The sequence below is a fragment of the Saccostrea echinata genome, unplaced genomic scaffold, assembly GCF_033153115.1.
Source record: "Saccostrea echinata isolate AGI-Se365-2 ecotype Australia unplaced genomic scaffold, CSIRO_AGI_Sech_v1 ptg000012l, whole genome shotgun sequence".
NCBI lineage: Eukaryota > Metazoa > Mollusca > Bivalvia > Ostreida > Ostreidae > Saccostrea > Saccostrea echinata.
In genome coordinates, this window is record NW_026889761.1 from 18,862,352 (window position 1) to 18,885,361 (window position 23,010).

General features: G+C 34.7%; 1 protein-coding gene across 2 annotated transcripts in view; it reads right to left on the bottom strand.

Annotated features, from left to right (window-relative positions):
* The window catches only part of LOC133185481 (androglobin-like), a 48,368-nt gene extending 28,474 nt beyond the window's left edge, over window positions 1-19,894 (bottom strand). For both annotated transcript variants that reach the window (XM_061320730.1, XM_061320729.1), the window contains exons 1-3: window positions 19,718-19,894; window positions 16,150-16,252; window positions 15,385-15,432 (exon numbers count right to left, since the gene is read on the bottom strand). In XM_061320730.1, coding sequence (XP_061176714.1) covers window positions 15,385-15,432; window positions 16,150-16,252; window positions 19,718-19,782 — 216 coding nt within the window. In that variant the 5' untranslated portion in view covers window positions 19,783-19,894. The remainder of the gene's footprint in view (window positions 1-15,384; window positions 15,433-16,149; window positions 16,253-19,717) is intronic.
* Between the last annotated feature and the right edge of the window lie 3,116 nt (window positions 19,895-23,010).

Consider the following 23,010-nt stretch of genomic DNA (forward strand, 5'->3'; position numbering starts at 1 on the left):
TCTGTGACGTCACAAACTATTTGGATTTCCGTTATTTTTAAAAAAGAGGCCAAAATGCACAGAGTTTGTTCAATTTTGACTATAGTATTTATAGAGCGCAAGCTTGCTCAGGTACCATATTCACATATTTCATTGATATTATCATTCTACACATTATATCAAAAGATCTAGTCTGAGCAGACTTGCGCTCGATAATTTCCAATCAAAATACCGACGTAAAATACACTATTTTCTCTCAAAATCATTGCAATTTGGAATTTACGTCATTTTATTGACGTCATATCTAACTAATGATGTCATAGTTGATAAAAATATTTAATGCTTTGAAGTCTACAAATATTCACCTGGTTTAGAACATAATTAAAGATTTCTCCATCAAAGTTTTATTTTGGGGGCAGATACTGGCCAATACAGAATATAGTCCTTTAGTATAATATATGAAAAAGTTATTTATTTCAAAAATGTTAATTTTGCTCGGTGATACACGTATTCTAGTCTAAGTAATTGTTTGGTGTAGAAATTTTCTGTGAAGTTGAAAGACATCCATGATCCTTATTTGACCAGTCGATATAGTAATATATACATATTTTTAGCAATTAATTTATGAAAATAGAATTCTCATGACCACTTAACAGTATTAAGAAATTTTAATCCTGTTTACTTCACCCCTTCACAGTGCTTATGTAACATGTAAACGTCCTTTTTGAATACTTTGTTTTACGGCTTTCCTAATAAAAGAAAAATATATCCCGTAAAGAATTTTATTAAACAAAGTCTCAACATGAAGTTTGAAATTGAAAACTTTTTGTGCAACAATTTTCGTTTTATGTATCTGAATATGATTCAAGGTTCTTTGAAGTCTTAGAAAGGGTCATATAAAAGGTTGACATTTGTAAAAGTAAAAAATAAATACATGATTATCCCAACCTACCTGAAGCATTTAACGTCCCTTCGAGATTATTTTCACTCCTATTAAGACATGCACCACCATTTTTCGGTCTAGGGGTGCAAATTTAGACCTAACCTACCTGTAGTTTGTACCAGCTTAGAGTCCAGGACAAAACTCGGTAATACTCCATCTTCTATGGAGAGTCACAAGATAAATTTAACATGAAGATATGTCCCTAATCCCAGAGCTTTCTCCCACCTACCTGCACTTTGTACCAGATAAGATCTCTGCCAAATATACTCCCTAAATGAACCTGTCATTTATAGATACAGGATTTATTTGGCATTGAAAATATACCCTCATCAAAGAGTTTGTACCAGCTTAGAGTCCAGGATATAACTCGGTAATACTCCATCTTCTATGGAGAGTCACAAGATAAATTTAACATGAAGACATGTCTCTGATCTCAGTGCTTTCTCCCACTTACCTCTACTTTGTACCAAATAATATCCCTGTTAAATATTCGCCATAATCTCACCTGTCATTGATAGATGCAGAATACATATGTTATTGATAATATTACCCTGATAGATACAGGATTTATTTGGCATTGAAAATATACCCTCATCAAAGAGGGTTTCCACAACCTACCCGTAGTTTGTACCAGCTAATTGTTTAGGACAAAACTCGACAATATTCCATCTTCTATGGAGAGTCACAAGATAAATTTAACATGAAGATATGTCTCTGATCCCAGAGCTTTCTCCCACCTACCTGTACTTTGTACCACATAAGATCTCTGCCAAATATACTCCCTAAATGTACCTGTCATTGATAGATACAGGATTTATTTGGCATTGAAAACATACTCTCATCCAAGAGGGTTTCCCCAACCTACCTGTAGTTTGTACCAGCTTAGAGTCCAGGATATAACTCGGGAATACTCCATCTTCTTTGGAGAGTCACAAGATAAATTTAACATGAAGATATGTCTCTGATCCCAGAGCTTTTTCCCACCTACCTGTACTTTGTACCACATAAGATCCCTGCCAAATATACTCCCTAAATGTACCTGCCATTGATACATACAGGATTTATTTGGCATTGAAAACATACCCTCATCAAAGAGGGTTTCCACAACCTGCCTATAGTTTGTACCAGCTTAGAGTCCAGGACAAAACTCGGTAATACTCCATCTTCTATGGAGAATCACAAGATAAATTTAACATGAAGATATGTCTCTGATCCCAGAGCTTTCTCCCAACTACCTGTACTTTGTACCACATAAGATCCCTGTCAAATACACTCCCTAAATGTATCCGCCATTGATAGATAAGTATTTATTTGGCATTGAAAACATACTCTCATCAAAGAGGGTTTCCCCAACCTACCTGTAGTTTGTACCAGCTTAGAGTCCAGGATATAACTCGGGAATACTCCATCTTCTTTGGAGAGTCACAAGATAAATTTAACATGAAGATATGTCTCTGATCCCAGAGCTTTCTCCCACCTACCTGTACTTTGTACCACATAAGATCCCTGCCAAATATACTCCCTAAATGTACCTGCCATTGATAGATACAGGATTTATTTGGCATTGAAAACATACTCTCATCCAAGAGGGTTTCCCCAACCTACCTGTAGTTTGTACCAGCTTAGAGTCCAGGATATAACTCGGTAATACTCCATCTTCTATGGAGATTCACAATATAAATTGAACTTGAAGATATGTCTCTGATCTCAGTGCTTTCTCCCACTTACCTCCTACTTTGTACCAAATAATATCCCTGTTAAATATTCGCCATAATCTCACCTGTCATTGATAGATGCAGAATACATATGTTATTGATAATATTACCCTGATCTCGATTGATATCCTCAACCTACCTGTAGCTTGTACCAGCAAAAAGTCTAGGTCAAAACTCGGTAATACTCTACCTTCTATGGAAAGTCAAAAGTTAAAACTTACATCAAGATACGTCCGTGATCTCAGTGCTTTTCCCACCTACCTGTACTTTGTACCAGATAATATCCCTGTTAAATATGTGCCACAATCCTATCTGCCATTGATACATGCAGAATATATTTGGTATTGACAATATTACCCTGATTTCGAAGGGTTTCCCCAACCTACCTGTAGCTTGTACCAGCTAATAGTTTAGGTCAATACTCGGTAATACCCTACCTTTTATGGAAAGTAACTTGATAAATTTTACATGAAGATATGTGCCTGATCTCAGAGCTTTCTCCCACCTACCTGTACTTTGTACCAGATAATATCCCTGTTAAATATTCGCCACAATCCCACCTGCCATTGATAGATGCAGAATACATATGTTATTCATAATATTACCCTGATCTCGATTGATTTCCTCAACCTACCTGTAGCTTGTACCAGCAAAAAGTCTGGGTCAAAACTCGGTAATACTCTACCTTCTATGGAAAGTCAAAAGTTAAAACTTACATCAAGATATGTCCCTAATCTCAGTGCTTTCTCCCACCTATCTGTACTTTGTACCAGATAATATCCCTGTTAATTATGCGCCACAATCCTACCTTGCCATCAAATGATGCAGAATATATTTGGTATTGAAAAGATCATCCTGTTCTCGAAGAATTTCCCAAATCTACTTGTAGCTTGTACCAGCTGATAGTCTAGGTCAATACTCAGTAATGCCCTACCTTTTTGGAGAGTCACACGATAAGTAAATTAAAGTACATGTAACATTGAAAATGGTGTATGCCTATTTACGATTCGTATTCAGTTTAATGTAGTTTTAATGTAGTCTACTTGTGTACTAAGATCACAGGTCTTTAGATCGCTCATAAAAAATTGAGGTGTTCAAAAAATAAAGGTATGGAAGTATTAAAACTATTTACATAGATAACGCACTTTCGCCTATAAAATACTTTTAAATCAAATGCTTTACAATTTTACTTTCTATCCATATCTATTCATATATAAGCAATCTTCATAACAACTAAAGTTCATTCTGAAATCCCGTAAACTTTCCGATATATTCTGAAACCAATTTAAAAATTCACCTTAGTTTTTTACTCGACATCAGCTGGGGCCTTTGAAAAGTTACACGAACTGTTAACGGGAACGACGGAAAAAATTTCCCCGGAATTTATTCTATATCCCGGTGAGCTTGAGATAAAAGATACCACGGAGTCTGACACATCTGTTTCATATTTGGATATTTTAGTTAATGGTTATCTAACAACCAAGCCTTATGATAAACGTTATGACTTTAACTTTTCAATCGTCAACTTCCCTTACTTATGCAGCAATATCCTACATCACCCGTATACGAAGTTTATATCTCTCAGTTGATTCGATACGCAAGAGCATGCTCTACGTATGTATAATTTCTAAAACGAGGTAAATTATTGACAAACATGTTGATGAAACAAGAATTTCAACAGTCTCGTTTAAAGTCATCATTTCGTAAGTTCTATGGTCGATACATTGATCTTGTCAGCAAATACAATTTATCATTGAGTCAAATGCTGACTGATGTTTTTCATACTAATTGTTAGTTCATCATTTACACACTGAATTGACTATGGATTTTCCGTTATTTCCCGATCATGACAAGGAGCACACGGCGGGTGTGACCGGTCGGCAGGGGATGCTCACTCCTCCTTGGCACCTGATCCCACCTCTGATGTTTCGGATGTCCGTGTTTGCTCTGCTCCTATTTTGTATTGTTTATTGGACTTTTGAGTTTGAATACTGTTCATTATTTCCATATATTTCATACTCAATGAATATTTGCATACGAGCTCTACAAAATTTTCTTTTATTTGATCGTATGATCTTGCTTAGTCACCAAGAACATTTTAGCGGTCTAATTTTTTTTAAAAAAATTAAAAATTATATTATACATTCTTGGAAAATTCGTTCAATCTTAGCTCTTTTTATATTCATAAACAACATGGCGGTGCAGTTGTTGATGCAGTCGTTTTCTAATTTTTTTCACGAAAGGAATTATTACGGACTTAACCTTATGATATGGAATAAGAAAAATCAACTTTAAAATGTTGAAAGATTGTGCAAGTACTATGCAGCTCTTCGTTGCACTTCAAACACCGTATGTATACATGTGAATGACCAGGGGCCCAATTCAAGCTAATGTCGAGTAAAAAAAAGTAGGTCAATTTTGAAACTGATTATAGAATATCTCGGGAGGTACATGTATATAGAATATCGAAATGAACTATGGTAGTAATAAAGATTGTTTATATATCAGTAAATTTAAATAGAAAGGAAAATTTTAGAGCTTTTGATTAAAAAGTATTTCATTAGCGAAAGAGGGTACACAGTGTAAGGAATTCCATACCTTTATATTTTTTATACACCCCTGTTTTTTTTAAATCGGATTAAAGCGATCCAAAGGTCTGTGATTAAGATATATTGAAATCAGACCAAAACTGTAGGAGGAGTAGGACTTTGAAAAATTGTTTATAGACAGAGGGACGAATGACAGACACCTTGCTTTTGAATAATCTCTTCTCGTCTTTGACTAGTAGAGCTAAAAATGACAGATGCTCAGGTCATAAGTTATCTTTGAGTGAAATATAGACAACAATGTTTTTCCAACAGAGAACAATTTTTGTTCGTGAAACACTGATGCTCCGTATGACAGCTTTTGGAGAGGTTAAAGTTTCTCAAATGCAAGTCAAACTTCAAGGGATGAAAAATGTTGTTACCCAAAGAAAGGACTTGTTCTCAGTGAATATACTTGTGAAATATGAAAGCCCAAAACACTAACCATTATAAAATTACGGCCAATGTTTTTAAATGTGGATCAAACTCAAAGTTCAAGGTCAAAAGGTCATTAATATTTTTATATCCTTGGAAAGATCTTATAACAAATACATGTGAAGTATGAAAATCCTAACATCTACAGTTCAAAAGTTATTATTACGCTTAAAGACTGGTAAATTCTTGCAAAATTGAGTCAAACTTCTAGGTCAAGAGGTCAAATATAAGGTACCCGAAGAAAGGCCTTTCACAAGGAATACACTTGTGAAATATGAGAACCATAGCTTTGACCAATCAAATGTTAAGGACAATGTTAAAGTTTTTGCGACCAAATGGTCAAACAGACAGACAGAAGGACAGACAAGACAAAAATTATATACCCATGAATCTTCCATTACGAGGGCATAATCATGGATCTTAAATGAATTTTACTTTTTTCTGTCACTGACACTGAATATCTAGGCAAGGTCATAATATACTTTTAGCTTTCATATATTCTTTGTTTGAAGTTTCAACCTCCAAAACCATTCATACCACTTTTAGCAGTGACCTTGACGAAATGATCTTGGGTCATTCCACAAAACATAAGTATTATTTTTGTGAAGAATGAACTTCCAATGTTTTATAAATCTGTTATGGATTAAACATTTCTGCAATTGACTCTGAACTTGCAAAAAGGACCTTTGGTTAGGTTTTTGTGTTATGTATCAATTTCATAAGCCCCTGTTTGAGAGTTATAGACAGAATAAGATTAAAAAAAACTATTTTGTCAGTGTTCCTTAACTTGCTGGAATATAACTCAGTCATGATTAATACATACTCTTAGATCAGATCGGCAGGGGATGCTCACTCCTTCATGGAACCTGATCCGATCCCACCTCTGATGTTTAAGAGGTCCGTGTTTGCTCTGCTCCTGAATTGTGTTGTTTTAATGGACTTTTGAGCTTGAATACTGTTCGTTATTTCTATATATTTCATGCAGCTTGAATACTGTTCGTTATTTCTATATATTTCATGCAATATAAGAAATAAGTATAGCCTTAATGTTTTCCATTACCAGATATGTTAAAGACAGTAGTAAAAATTTTTTCTATAATTGACTTTGAACTCGATCAAATGACCTTAGGTGAAGATCATGACACAACTTCAGGTCATAAGAAATCTGTGTATGAAGTAAGAAACTCCAATATTCCTGGACAAAGAAGTTCCAGACCAGCCAAAAATTTTAAACATATAGCTTTTCTGTGAATGACCTTGATATTACCAGAATAACCTTGTGTTAAGGTTAAGACACTCGGGTTATAAACAATCGCTGTACAAGGTATGATCAATATCTTGGACAAAATTTCAAGAACAGACAGACAAGCAAGGTTATTCCTACATCTCACTAAACTTCGATTGTGGGGAGTATTAGTATTACAATATAAATATTACATAGAACATGTCCAATTGATTCTACTTCTTATGCCCCCGGATCGAAAAATCCCGGGGGTATATTGTTTTTGTCCTGTCTGCCTGTCTGTTTGTCTGTTTATCTGTTTGTCTCTCTGTCTGTCTGTTGTCAACTTTAACCTAGACCATAACTATTGAGTGGGTAGGGCTATGGCTTTCATATTTCACAGGTGTATTATTTGTGACAAGACCTTTCTTTGGGTACCACCAAATTTGACCTCTTGACCTTGGAGTTTGACCTACTTTTACAAAAAAATACCACACTTTAACCTTTGCCATAACTTTTGAACAGGTGGAGGTAGAGCTTTCATACTTCACATGTGTATTCATTGTGACAAGACCTTTTAGCTGGTATAAATATTTTTTACCTTTTGACCTTGACCTAAGAGTTTGACCCACTTTTTAAAAACTTTAACCTTGGTCATAACTTTTGATAAGTTAGAACTAGGGCTTTCATATTTCACAGGTGTATTCCTTGTAACAAGACCTTCTTTTGGGTACCAACACTTTTGACCTTGACTTTTGGAGTTTGACATGGATTTGAGAGAATTCAACCCTCGCCATAAGCTGCCATACGGGGGCATCAGTGTTTTACAAACACATCTTGTTTTTAAATTCTCTTTTCAATCTCTGTCCTGACAGTTGTCTCTGTTACTTTACATTTCTTAAGAGCAGCTCTATATGCGGGGCAAGTTAACAGTGCTACTCCCAAGACAATTGCCTCTTTCATCAACACATGAGTCAGGTATTGCAGCCCCATTCTACCAAAAATTTATTTATCATTCAACATAAATTTTACCATATGATGATTGCTTATTTTATTATAAAGTATACTGCATAAACTACAACAAGCAATATGTACAGATATATTTAAACCTTTGGAGTAAGTGAAACGGTTTATAATTCAGACTTATTTGTAACAATTAATAAAATTATTTTAATTATTGCATTGGAATACAGGACGTGTTTTTGTGAAACACTATGCCCCCGATGGTAACACAATTCTGGAGGGAGTGGGACGTAGACTGAGGTGGTATACACTTATAAGATGTTTTAAGGGTTTCAAATGTAGGTCAAGGGTCATAGTGGAGGTCACATGATCAAAAATATCTGTACCAACGGAAAGGTCTTGTCATAATGAACACTCACGTCAAATATTAAAGCCTTACCATTGACAGCGCAATAATTATGGGCTAGGTTAAAGTTGACAACAGACAGACAGACAAACAGACAGACAGACAGAACAAAAACAATATACCCCCGGGATCTTTCGATCAGGGGGCATAAAAATCCTGATTGTCCGTCTTTGTTTAGTATTTTTTTTATCACTAAAACAATTTATCTTTTTTGGCCTTGATAATTCCCAGAAGGTGCAATTCAATGTAGCACAAAATACAAATAGGTTAACGTACAGAGGATACTCAAGGAGTAAGTTATCCATTTCAGTATTTAATAATCCTTGAGATGTAAATGTAGCCTGCTTTACATATTCTTGCAAGAAATTGGCAAATTAGGAAGAAATATTCTTATATTTATGGGTGTTTGATAAAATTTACAATTTAAATGAAAGATCATGGGAACAGGAGAGAAGTACATTTTTAAAAAAAGGCCAGGTGTGGGTTTGAAGCATTTGAAATGCTTATCAAGAACGTCACCAAGGTGGAGTGTAGTCTATAAAATGAAAATTACAATATTAATTATACATGCAGCAATTTAGCTCATTGAGCATAAACTAGACATCCCCTTATTAACTACTAGTAGTTCAAAAGATGATGTATTATCAGTAAAATAGACAGAGAAATGCCTGACAACTGATCATCAACAAAAACAATAGAACTTCCATTGAACATTAAATTTTACCCAAGTGGAGTTTTGAGCAAATCTGACAGTGGAATTAATGTACTGAAAGTAAATAAAAGGAGAAGCTGCAACATGACTGCATTGTCTGCATACATGTCAAAGACAAACAAAAGAGGATGACCAATCTTGCACCCCTTTTAGAAACACCCCTTACTTATGAGGTTATTTGTATTTTGACATGAAGAATTCATTGTTAAAGTTGGACAAAAACAATTTTATTTAAAGAATTTATTTCTGTCGCATGGTCAATAAATTATTTGTAAACTAGAGGTACTGTGAGTACTGAGCTCACAAAATGATACCCCGCGCCTCAGATACATGTAGGTTTATAATGGCAAAATCTATGTTATGCTATGGGAGACCTAAGTTTCGATCAAAAAATAAAATAAGAGGTGCACAATGGCATTATGTATTAAAGAATCTGTGAAAGTATCATAAAATTTAATTCTGTGGTATAGGAGGAGTTGCGGTTAAGAAATAGGTACCCCTCATTTTAATAGAAAGAATGGCAGTGTTTTGCCAAATGCACCCCTACTAATGTTATTGTCCCCCGCTTTCACGAAAGCGAGGGGACATTAAATCTCATTTGTCTGTCAGTCTGTCCGTCCGTCACAAAAACTTTGACCTTGGTCATATCTTTTGAATGAGAAGAGATAGGGCTTTCATATTACACATGTGTATTGCCTGTGACAAGACCTTTCTAAATACACTATGATTTTTGACCCCTTCACCTTGACCTTGAAGTTTGACCTACTTTTCAAAAATGTTAATTTTTCTTATTACTTCTGATTGAGAAGAGACCGGCCTTTCATATTTGAACTCTGCATTACCTGTGACTAGATATTTCCAAGCATGCTATGATTTCTGACCCCTTGATCTTGACCTTCACGATTGACCTAATTTTCAAAAAGTTCAACTTTGGTGATAACTTCTGAACGATATGCCATAAATAATGACTCCTCGCCCACAAAGACACCGAAAGCGGGGGACCACAATTCTTTGAATTTGCTTGTTGTGACTTAAATTTCAAGACACGTGGTGTAGGTTGACCCATTCATAGGTTATTTAGGGTAGAACCGGTTTTATAAATAAAATTGGCAGTAAACAGGGGATTGCTATAGTCTGTTTTCTAAGAGCACTGCGATCAGAGACATATCTTCATGTACAATTTATCTAGTGACTTTCCATAAAAGGTAGAGTATTACCGAGTTTTGACCTGAACTATTAGCTGGTACAAGCTACAGGTAGGTTGGGGAAACCCTTCGAAATTAGGGTAATATTGTCAATACCAAATATATTCTGCATTTATCAATGGAAGGTAGAATTGTGGCGCATATTTAACAGGGATATTATCTGGTACAAAGTACAGGTAGGTAGGAGATAGCACTGAGATCAGAGACATATCTTCATGTTAAATCTATCTAGTGACTTTCCATAGAAGGTAGGGTATATCAGAGTTTTGACCTGGACAACTAGCTGATACAAGCTACAGGTAGGTTGAGGAAACCCTTCGAGATCAAGGTAATATTATCAATACCAAATATATTCTGCATGTATCAATGGCAGGTAGAACCGTGGCCTATATTTAACAGGGATATTATCTGGTACAAAGTACAGGTAGGTGGGTGAAAGCTCTGAGATCAGGGACATATCTTGATGTAAGTTTTAACTTTTGACTTTCCATAGAAGGTAGGGTATTACCGAGTTTTGACCTTGACTATTAGCTGGTACAAGCTACAGGTAGGTTGAGGAAACCCTTCGAGATCAAGGTAATATTATTAATACCAAATATATTCTGCATGTATCATTGGCAGGTAGGATTGTGGTGTATATTCAACAGGAATATTATCTGGTACAAAGTACAGGTAGGTGGGCGAATGCTCTGAGATCAGGAACATATATTGATGTAAGTTTTAACTTTTGACTTTCCATAGAAGGTAGAGTATTACCGAGCTTTGACCTGGACTATTAGCTGGTACAAGCTACAGGTAGGATGGGGAATCCCTTCGAAATTAGGGTAATATTGTCAATACCAAAATATATTCTACATGTATCAAGGGCAGATAGGATTGTGGTGCATATTTAACAGGTATATTATCTGGTACAAAGTACAGGAAGGTGGAAGAAAGCACTGAGATCAGGGACATATCTTGATTAAGTTTTAACTTTTGACTTTCTATAGAAGGTAGGGTATTACCGAGCTTTGACCTGGACTATTAACTGGTACAAGCTACAGGTAGGTTGTAGAAACCTTGCGAGATCAGTGTAATATTATCAATACCAAATATATTTTGCATTTATCAATGGAAGGTAGGATTCTGACGCATATTTAACAGGGATATTATCTGGTACAAAGTACAGGTAGGTGGAGGAAAGTCCGAGATCAGGGACATATCTTCATGTAAAATCTATCTAGGTAGGTTGGGGAAACCCTTCGAAATCAGGGTAATATTATCAATAACAAATATATTCTGCATGTATCATTGGCAGGTAGGATTGTGGTGTATATTTAACAGGAATATTATCTGGTACAAAGTACAGGTAGGTGGGCGAATGCTCTGAGATCAGGAACATATCTTGATGTAAGTTTTAACTTTTGACTTTCCATAGAAGGTAGAGTATTACCGAGTTTTGACCTGAACTATTAGCTGGTACAAGCTACAGGTAGGTTGGGGAAACCCCTCAAAATCAGGGTAATATTATCAATACCAAATATATTCTGCATCTATCAATGTAAAGTAGGATTTTTGCGTATATTTAACAGGTATATTATCTGGTACAAAGTACAGGTAGGTCGGAGAAAGCTCTGAGATCAGGGACTTATCTTCAGGTTAATTTTATTTCTGACTCTCCATAGAAGGTAGGGTATTGTCTTGGACTATTAGTTTGATGAAACTAGAGGTAGGTGACAAAAAATATCTGGGATCAAGGTTATTTTCTTAAATAAAATAAATATTGTTTCCATCCAGAGTACGTAGAGAAATGGTGGATATTGTACAGTTTTTTAAGCTGGTACAAGCTACAATTATCTGCGATCAGGGCTATATTTTCATGTTAATCTTGTAAAAAGCAAAAGAAGCGTATACTGATCTGGGATTTCAGATAGTAATTTTTCCAGGATATGCTAAAATGAATTCAGCATGCACATTCTACGTAGATGCATGGGAGAAACATTTTGAGAGAGCGTAATATCTTTATGTTTGATTAACCATTTGACTGTCATAGGTCTGTAAGAAAATTAGCCTTTTTTGCAGGAATATTAGCTGAAACATGAACAAACTAACGTAGCAGGCACGTAGGAACAGGGGTAGGGGATCCCCACCCGTTCTTTGAAAGGCCAGTTGCCCCCCCTTTTTTTGTTACAGTAAAGGTCAAATACGGATGGTGTAGTATTGTATTTATAAAATTTGGTACTGCAAGATGTTGTAATTACACCCCCCCCCCCCCCCCCCCCCACGAAGTAGGATTTTCGAGTTTGGGCAAATTTTTCTTTTTTTATCTGCTTGTCAACCGTTTCAGGTAAGTAGGTAAGTATTTTTTTTTCTCTGGCTCCCCCCCCCCCCCCCGCCTTTCAAAAACGATGCTTCATCACTGCGTAGATAAGAGAAATCATCTGAAATCTAGTATATATCTGCAATGTTAATTAATCTGGGACTGTCCAAAATATATAGGTGAATAGTGTATATTATGCTAGTTTTTAGCTGGTTTAAAGGTACGGATAGCTTGGAAGAAACCATCTGGGATCAAGACAGTATCCCTATGTTTGTGCGATGTAGGTTAAGCGTATTTTATGAGGTACTCTCAGATGATACATAATTCAGGGATTCTGGGATAATGACAACTATAACATCAGTTTAAATTGTCGCCCGTGTGGCGCAGTGGTTAGAGCGACTAAGTCTTGAGTCGTGGAGAAAGGAGTTGATCCTTTCGTCACGAGTTCCATTCACTTCACGGGACGTAGAGATTGGTTCTTCGGACGATACGGTATAAACAGAAGTCCCGAGTAGCGGTAGAAGAAAAAAAAATCCCACACTGCTAAAAAGGCCCAGAGTGCCAAGTTCAGGTCTAAATGCAGCCCTCCACCGGTAAATGCTGGTGTCTCAATATGAGTAAACAATCTCGAAGGGGCGTTAAACAAACAAACAAATGTCTAACATTAATCTGATACTTGTCAAAAATAGGTAGAGAAATTAGGTGCCTTGTTTAGAAATATATATATTTGTACTTTCGAGGGAAAAAATAGCTCGAAATCACCTAGTGTGAAATGTACATGAGCTAGAAAAGTTGGGAGTAGCAAATGACGAGGAATATAAGTTGATATATTAACAAATGTCTTGCTGTATTGCGTTCGGATATACCTCGGTAAACCGTGAGTTTTGTGTGAAAATAAAATCTTGGCGCTAAGTAAGACATTCAGGTAAAATAGAAAAAAAAACTTTTGAAATCAAAAGAAGATAGAAAATGTTTCTTTACTAATATAGGCATATTTCTCAGTAGTAGTTTAGGTATGAGTATATTATTAAAATAGAGAAAAATAATACTACAGTAATTTCTATCTTACAACTTGAGTCGATTTAAAAAAAATCCATCTTTCAATTATGGAATCGTCGCCAGCATGGGGCAGTTGTAAGAGCGTCTGCTCTAGAGTCGCGGAGTAAGGAGTTGATCCTTACGTCGCGGGTTCGAATTGGTCCACTGCGGGACGTGGAGACCGGTCCTTCGGATGAGACCATATAAACCGAGGTCCCGTATCCCACTATAGGTGCTGACACGAAAAAGATACCTCACTGCTCAATGGACCTAAGTGCCGAGCATCGGTCATCAGGGTTGGATTGGCTGTAAAAATGGGGGCGGGATCTTAAAGCAGCCTTTAGACATATGTTTTTTAAATGTTTATATGTAACGATACGTGCCTGTTTGCAGGGGATAATACCCCCCCCCCCCCCCCCCCCCCCCCGCGGATTTTCTATTCCCAATACACATAAACATTGCATCAATCGAAATACAAATGGATATTGAAAAAAATATATATATAATAATATAGTTCAACGAATTTTATTTTGAATTTGAATAAATCCACGCTTGTCATCAATTTATCCATATTTGATGATTAATTCAAATGGATACATTGTTTATATGGATTAGTATTTCTACTTTTACCTGTACGACTTAATATATAATTACCAATTGTAAATTGCCAGTGAAATAAATGTAAATTACCTGTGAATATTAATATTAATGAAGAATATTTCATTTATTTACGTATACATGTATTTTAACACATGTCGAATATTCCACGTACGAGTGAATATATCTACTACATAATGAACGATAACTCGTACTATGAACGATAACTCGTGTTCGCCTACCTGTACATTGTACCATCTAGCGTTAACCTTAAATTACAGAATTTTGTTTTACTTCGATGTTTATAATTTTCACTTTCATATGCATAAACTATGTATGTGCGCATATTTCACATAGCATTAAATAGCGATTATCAAGATAAACGTACCCAAGCCACAAAAAAACGTGTCATCCACGCGTATGCATTCCACTAATACACACAACCTTTGGCTTGCATAATTAAAATCAAAGTAAGCCATACATACACTTCGTATAATTATCGCGCTATTATTTGTTAATCACAGGAACACAGTTAACCCGAGCGTGACCGACAGGTGGATGTTATCAATAGAGCTTTCGGTTTACCTAACGGACTTGATCATCAGAGCGGAAAATTATCCTGACTTCGAGATAACACATGTGATTTTAATGAATGGGTACACAATTTTACTTCGAGATAACCGGGGTATTCGACATTACCGTGTTCGACATAGAGGGGTTTATTTTAATCATTTATAAAGCAAATTTCGTCGGGACTGCGGCCTTACTTCGACATATCCGGGGTATTCGAGATATCCGTGTTCGAGATTTCGAAGTGTAGCTGTATATATATAATATCATAAACTGTAAAACATGCTTATAATGAAGTTCCACAGATTTTGCTTCAGATCCCTTGAATTCACTACATATTTAAAAGCCATGGTGAATGAATATCACTTCCCAGTTAACATCAATTCATTATAAGCATGTTCACTGTAAGTGTGTATTTTACTGTATAAGTGTTTAAACTAGTTTTCAATGTTTATCAAATAAGAAAATCTATTGGAAAATCCTGTATGTAATGGTTTTTTTCAGTGTTGATTTGTTCCACTAAATCACACAAATCACTGTATTGTGATGTAATATATGTCATAGATTCAAAATTTACTATTGTATACTAGTGGTCATTAACCCCATGTATAAATTTGTATTTTAAACAGTAAAACTATAAATGATTGAAGCAAGTATTCATATCTTCACCCCAGGAACAATTCTTTGGATTTAACTGAATTAAGAATATTCTTACCACTGGAGATTTCCCTTTATCTTCTTTTTTGGCCTTTTGCACAACATCCTGTCAAGAAAATAAATTCATGAATAAAATTAATAATAAATACACGTCTATAAATAATTTTTGGCATAATTTCTTTGAAAAGAATGATTTTAAGTATTCAGTATTTTAAGTACTTCACTATTTCAATTATTAATGACTACAAAAAATTTACTCCAAACTAGAAACAGAGAATGTTCATTTCGATATCCTTGACCTCATGACCTCCACCTTTATTGAGTGACCTAATTTTTTTGTAGGTATCTTCATTATTCCCTGCATGTGTAGTAAGTACAAAATCACTAGACATCAGTTATTGCATCACAAAAACCATTGACAGGAATATCAATCTTGACCTCTTGACCTTCACCTTTGATCGAATGACACCAAATAAATAGATACCTTCCATTATTCATCTTTTATCCTGTAGTTAATTTAAAGCCATTAGATTAAAACTTAACACAATTATGGCATCAAATGAAATCAATGAAACACATCAGTAATGTCTACTTTTTGACCTTGACTTCAGGTTCAATGAGACCAAAATCTAAGGGCAACTTAATTCTTTGACAATCTTCCACCTACATAATGAACAGAATAGAAAGTCATTTGGCTGAAAAGTACATATGTACTCATATTGTTGCGTCACAAAGTGTTGATATAAAAATAGACGGATTTACACTGTATGGAAACCATATCAGAAATATGAGACCCTAAAATTTTAAAAATAGCAGCACATACCCATTTCTCATCATTGACATCTTTTTCATTCCACTCTGGCCATATTAATGCACGAGGTCTCTTAGAATCAGCACCTCCCGCACTGGCTGCTATAGATGCCGCTCTGTAAGTTAAAAAAAGTCTTTCATCTAACACCTATGAAATAATTCCCTAAAAAAAATTTTTTTTTATAAAAATCTACTTAATCAATGTTATGTTTAACACTCTCCACATCTTTAACAAAGGTCTTTGTTGTATAATCATGCACTAAATAATTGACACCTTAGACAAAGAGAAAGTTAATGAATAATAAATCAATAGTGATATTGGGGAAATGAATAATGAAAGAGATTTAATGCATTGGAAAAATATTTACAGGTAACTGCAAACTTTAGGGATCAAATTAATATGTATTGATCCGGAGAAACCAATACTGTCACACAATGATGTAACTAAGTCTGTTACATTGTTATAATAAGACTCCGCTATTTTGGACTACTTTACCTGTTTTGAGGGACACACATGCCCCCTGTAATATAAGTATTCTCTCATTCCTTCAAATTCTACATCATGGAAGACTGTCAAGTTTTATATTCACACATTATCTGATTTCATCCACTCAATATTATGCCTAATACCAGAAAATGCCAGAGGATACTCAAATTAATTAAAAATGTACCTAAAATTTCATTTTAAGAATCATACACTTATTCTGAACTGCTGCTGCAGCTTTTTTTCTTTCAATTCTAATTTTACATCTATAATCCATCTTATATCTATCTGTCAGGATATCAAATTCTGTCAAGTTCATTCAAATTGGTTCATAATGTGTAATTTCATCCACGGAATTTCAGCCTAGGGTAGACTGGTGTGGTTAATTTCCAAGAACAGCATCTGTAATTCTGTATCTTTAAGCGAGTCACACAGAAACAGAATGGAATTAAGTGTCAATTAACATGTTAAAGTACAAGACCTGATCAGAAAAGCCAGAGGCTGGTAAAAGTACAGTTACTGTCTATTTTTTAACAGGAATGAATCACAAATGAAATGTCATACAAGATAAAACTGTAAAGCCTCCTAGGAGCAATAAACACTTCGTAATCCATAGTTAAATATTTCTGCTTATGCTGCAAATATCCTCAGAATTTTTTGCAATACCTTTATTTTCTTAAAATTCACTAACACAGAAATTTCACACACAAAAAAATATCCAAACCATAATTAATAAACTGATGAACAATTATCCAACGTATGTTAAAAAATCACTCCATCTGTATCAAGTTGTGTTTCCTGATGATGGTATTTGCTTTGAGCAATTTCATACATTGTCCCTCTTGGAGTTTTGTCCGACTTTGAGACAAACCTCTCTCCCTCCCCATTTTATAGATTCTAGCTTCCTAGCCCAGTGGAGGATTGATGTCAGACCCACCTGAGGCAGCTACCTGATCAATATTAATGGTGCTTGTCAATTCCCAATAAAGTCAGGTAATTAAAAGACCTCAATCAATATCTCCAATGACACAGCTCTATGGGTCTGTCTGTAGTATATATATGGAGTATTACAGGTATGACAGAGATGGTGACCAGGATAAGGTCGCTCCTTTGTCAGGTAACAATGTAAGCTGAGGTAATCAGCAACAGGTGCCCTGACCAGCAGATAAAGGAGTACAGCAACAGAGAAGCATTGTTTATCCAGAGTATCCCTGCCATCGTAGAAATCAATAACACAGAAAACATTTGACAGTCGCCATTAACTTGGATTCAGGTAGAAAACGAATGCCATCGATGAAATATAAAATTATCGCTACTGTTTTCCTGAAAACTGATTATCAAGACAGTGGAAGTTATGGGCAATTTTCTGATCAATAACTGCCCTCAGTAGGAAAGAAATTGAGTAAAACAGCAATAAATAATACCAAGGCCATACTGGACAAGTGATATAATTCAGCTCTGATTTTAAAAACAATAGCAAACTCTGCTGGAACAATCACAAACTATTTTTAACTGAATCAAGGCTTCAGTTATAACCGAGGCTTATGTTTCAATCACTCTTAATTATATATCAAATCTAACAACTCAGTTTTTGCCTGTTTGTCTGTCCTGGATTCTTTTTTTTTAAATTTAAAGGTGCTTATGTCATGGTACATGCTTAGATCCAAAGTCATGTTTGACCAGCTTTAACAAGTCCCACTCAGAGCAATTCAAACTACTTGATTAAGTACTTCACCCACACACAAAGGAGATTTAATCTGCAGATCACTGTCTAACAATAAAAAGAGAAAAAATTCAAATACATCATCAATGAATTCCCAAACATTAAAACTGTAAATTCAAACAGGTGTAGGATCTGTCAAAATAACCTTTTTCCCCATATCTTTGAATTCACAATTATTAAGATTTTTCTCATAAATCCACAAAACATGGCATAAGCTTTGTCACAGAAAACAGATCATGCAAAAGTAGAAAACAATGAAGGACAGAATTTAAATATAGAAATAAAGTGAAAAAAAGTGAAAGGAATATTCAAGCAATGATAAAATAAACATATATAATGAAGTATTATTTAAAAACTTTCAAAATAAAGGCATAATTGTGGTAAGGAATAAAGAGCTCTGAACAATTTGACTGAAATAACCAGCTGTTGCCTGGGTGTTATATTACTTGTTGCTGCTGATTTTGCCATGTGCTCTCGATGCTACATTCTGGAGCTGTTTCACACTCTGAATCATGGTAGAAATGGAACTATGTGACATATCTTGAAACTTCAAAAACTAACTGTGACAATTTAAGGAAAGAGAAGAGAAAGGAAAATTAGCTGGATAGAAGAACATGTTAGGTGGCTGCATTAAAAGATAGAAACTATAGAGAGGAAACAGAAACACAATACATTTCATATAATTATGTAAACAAAAATTGTGTGACAATATATATGCTGAAATAATATGCAAGTCATACATGCACAACACAGGATTAAACAAATACCTCAGATAGTAATACATGCATGCACTATATTTAAAGACAAGGGACAAAACAGAATTAAATGTAAAATATGCGCAAATGCCTGTATTCATTTCTTATTTGTGTGTGTTTTAGTACAGTATATATTAAATAGAATGAAAAGGAAGCTAAATTATAAAGTACCTTAAATATCTTTATATAATTCATGTTGATAGTACCTGGATTTTGCACTAATTTGCTAATTCTGGCACCGCTACATTTTATAACTTTCAGCTCAGAGCGTCACGAGTGCACTTTCAATACGTGTTAATTATAGCATATATCAGGGACCTATATACTAATATCAATATTAGTTAGTATATAGGTCCCTGCATATATACTGTAAACGATTCTAAGCACGAGAAACATAAAAAATCAACGTCTCATATCCCAGTTTGTTTACACTAGACTCACTAGTGTAGATCATATGCCCTTAACACTGTTAAAGCATATGGAACTAGATTAAATAAAAACAAATAAACAATCATATGCAATCATATATCTGTTATCGGTACATCATTTGACATAATATGTCAGCCATATTGTAACCAATGAAACTTGTTACGAACACTGTATATACTTGATAACTTACTCCCTTGGGGTTGCAGAGCTAACTCTGTTTGTAGATGTACCCTTTTTGCCAGCTTTTGAAGCCATTCAGATGATTTGAGGCTTAAAACACGTTAATTGTCACACAAAACATTAGAATTAGATAAGAAAATCGGTTGCCACGATCCTCTGCCGGATGTCAACACATGAAAATATATGCCGCGAGAGGACGCTTTTAAAGGGAGCAGTTTGTATTTTACAAGCAGACGACGTAAACAACCTAACAAAAACCCGCTGTTAATCGCACCAATTTTTAATATAAACTGACTAAATAAAATAAAAGAAAAATATATTTGTTAACTTTTAAATAAATAAATAATCACTGTAATTTTTAAAACTATTTATAATAATTATATTTTAGGTAGGGGATAGTAAATAATCTTTTTTTTTCTTTTAGGTTTGAAATTGAGAATTTTTTTTTTTTAATAAATTATTGTATAAGAAAATTTCTAACGGAGAGTGTCAAGAATACCATTTGTTAAAATTTTTATTTATGATAGTTTAATTCTATTGTGATATTCAATGTAAAAAAAATATGATTTAAAAAATCCAAATAACGGAACCATTCACAAGCACGAGTCATAGTACAAAAAAAAAGTTAACCGATGAAAGACGTTAAAAAAGCCCTCACCTAAGCATAGAAAAAGAGGGTTCTCAACACTTCTTCCTCAGATTTCCGGATGTCTTAATAAGTATACCCTCAGAATAGATTGGAGTGATCAAATATCCCGTAGAAAAATCGCAACAGAACCGGGTACCATTGATTGAAATCAAAATAATACATATGTTGCATAGTAACTGATATTGAATTTTTAATTTGAAAGAAAACTTTTCTTGTTGTAATACGCTATATAATCGATCGTTTCAGGGGATCACCTGTGTAATCTATATCCAATGTGCTTTTTATGAAAAAAAAAATGCACATATATGCATGTACAATTTAAATCAAACACAGACTGGTCATTTAATATTTCATCCGAATATTATAAAATTATATCGTGGCGTTTTTGTTCTGTAGTTGAATATCCCGTCAAATATAATGGAGGGTAAATCAATACACGTATATTCCATAATATTTAATTAATTTATTCCGTAGTCAAATTTCATTATCGTATTAACGATGCAACATTGATCAAATAACCGAAACAAATTGATTTTTCCCTTGTATAAATTTTCTCTGTTATATTTTACATGTATTTCATTCAAATAATAAAGTATAAAATAGCCAAATATATCCCTTGTTATTCTCCTTCAAATATTACTTCAGATTCAATATTTGATCACTATTACCAACTCTACTCGATGGGCCCTATATGAGCATCCCGTTTTAGAGGATTCTGTAGCGGAATCATAAATTTAGTTCTTTACAATAGCCGTTGAATGGTTGAATGCTTTAAATTTGTTAACAAATTGAGAAACTCTTCCGTTTGACAGTCTTTAAATTATTGCCTCCTTTTGGGGGTTTAAAATACAAAATCTAAAAAGATTGACAGTAAATTATGACAACTTGCTGAGTTCGAGTTTTATGGCTTTGGAAATTGTACACACACAAAAAAATAATCTGTAAAAATATACCTCTATGTCAAGTTTAAATTCAACGCTTGTTGAAAAGTCGTCAAAACCTTTTATTGAAAAAAATCTCGATACAACACATTTTTTTCATAATGGGCTTTTAAATTGCAATTAAAATCCTTGATAGTGATATTTCCAACTAATGTATTTTACGAATGTCGACTCTACACAGAACAAACAGATGGGTATTTGGAGAGAGAGAGAGAGAAAGAGAGAGAGAGAGAGAGAGAGAGAGAGAGATGTACATGTACGTGGGTGCGTTTGCACCTGCCCAACATCACAGATACAAAGTTCGTATATATATATATATATATATATATATATATATATATATATATATATATATATATATATATATATATATATATATATATATATATATATATATATATATATATATTCCAAACCATTAAAAAGATAAACAAGATCTTCTTCTAAACCAACAATTTAAAGGACGCTGAAAAAACAAAATCTTATGTCGACAAAATTCAACCCATTGCGCATATATAGTACGAATATATATGATATAAACCCTGTTATCAAAAAGGCCAAGAGACCAATTAATCTCCGAATGATTGAATGACAAACATAAACACAGGACAAGATAAACCAAATATTAAACCGCATACATTTCTTAAGTCGGGGATAAACCAAACATTATACTGAATACCTTTCTTTAATCGGAGATTCCGTTCGCCCTAGTGACGGGGAGGAGGATTCATCTCGACTAAGGACTGACCCTCTGCGGGATTCCGCTCCTCCTGCCGACGACCCCGCTCTCGTTTCTCGGGTGGCCCTTGCAACGTTAATTGTGACATCATCGGGAAGGTCAGACAGCGAGGGATAGAACTTTATGGTCTTATAAAACGTATCCCCCTCACGAATATCCCCCAGTGACTGCCTGTATGCCCCTCCCAAAAGGTTACCGTCCTTCAGTGACACTCGTTTGGAGGAGGAGGACGTTTTTTTGCTGGAGGCTGGGGTAGAACCTCTACGACTCATCCTTGAAATTACAACCAAACTTATCGACACCTGGTTCACTGTCTCTAGTTTTACGTTATTGCTATCAATACCCCAGCAGTTACAGATTAAATCCGCACTTCATGTTTCAATAACTGCAATTAAATATATAATTGGACGCAAACTCGAACTAAAATCCGTTTTTTAAGCTAACGAAGCTGAACGTGACAATGAAAGAGCAAATGTATACATTAAAGAAAACGAAATTCTATCCACAAAATATTTCAAAAGGGAAATCCACCTGTCAACTAACTCCACACGTAAGAATTCATAAGCCTCACGCACTATTCTAAAACAGTTGTTCTTGACACATTTTTCTGAAGAGAACCCGGGTAGTTGTCATGTCAAACTTAATAAACGATCCTTCATTATGTGAAAATTGTTTTCCAATGTAAGTTCCTGATCACTTTCGTTCAGATATGGAAAGCATATCCCCAATTAAGTTGTCAATTACACGGGAAATAGCCAAAAATTGCCTTGTTAATGTACGTTTTTTAAACAACAGCATCGACGTAATGATTCAATTAAGCTTATCATATTCAAATGACTTCATTCACAACCAGAAGTAACATAGGATCCAGTCATCTGATCACATTTCCGACAATTGAAAATTCATTTCGGAATCAGCACTGCTTACCCCCAACAACGTTATAAAAGCAGAGAGATTTTCCTTTTAATTCCAAA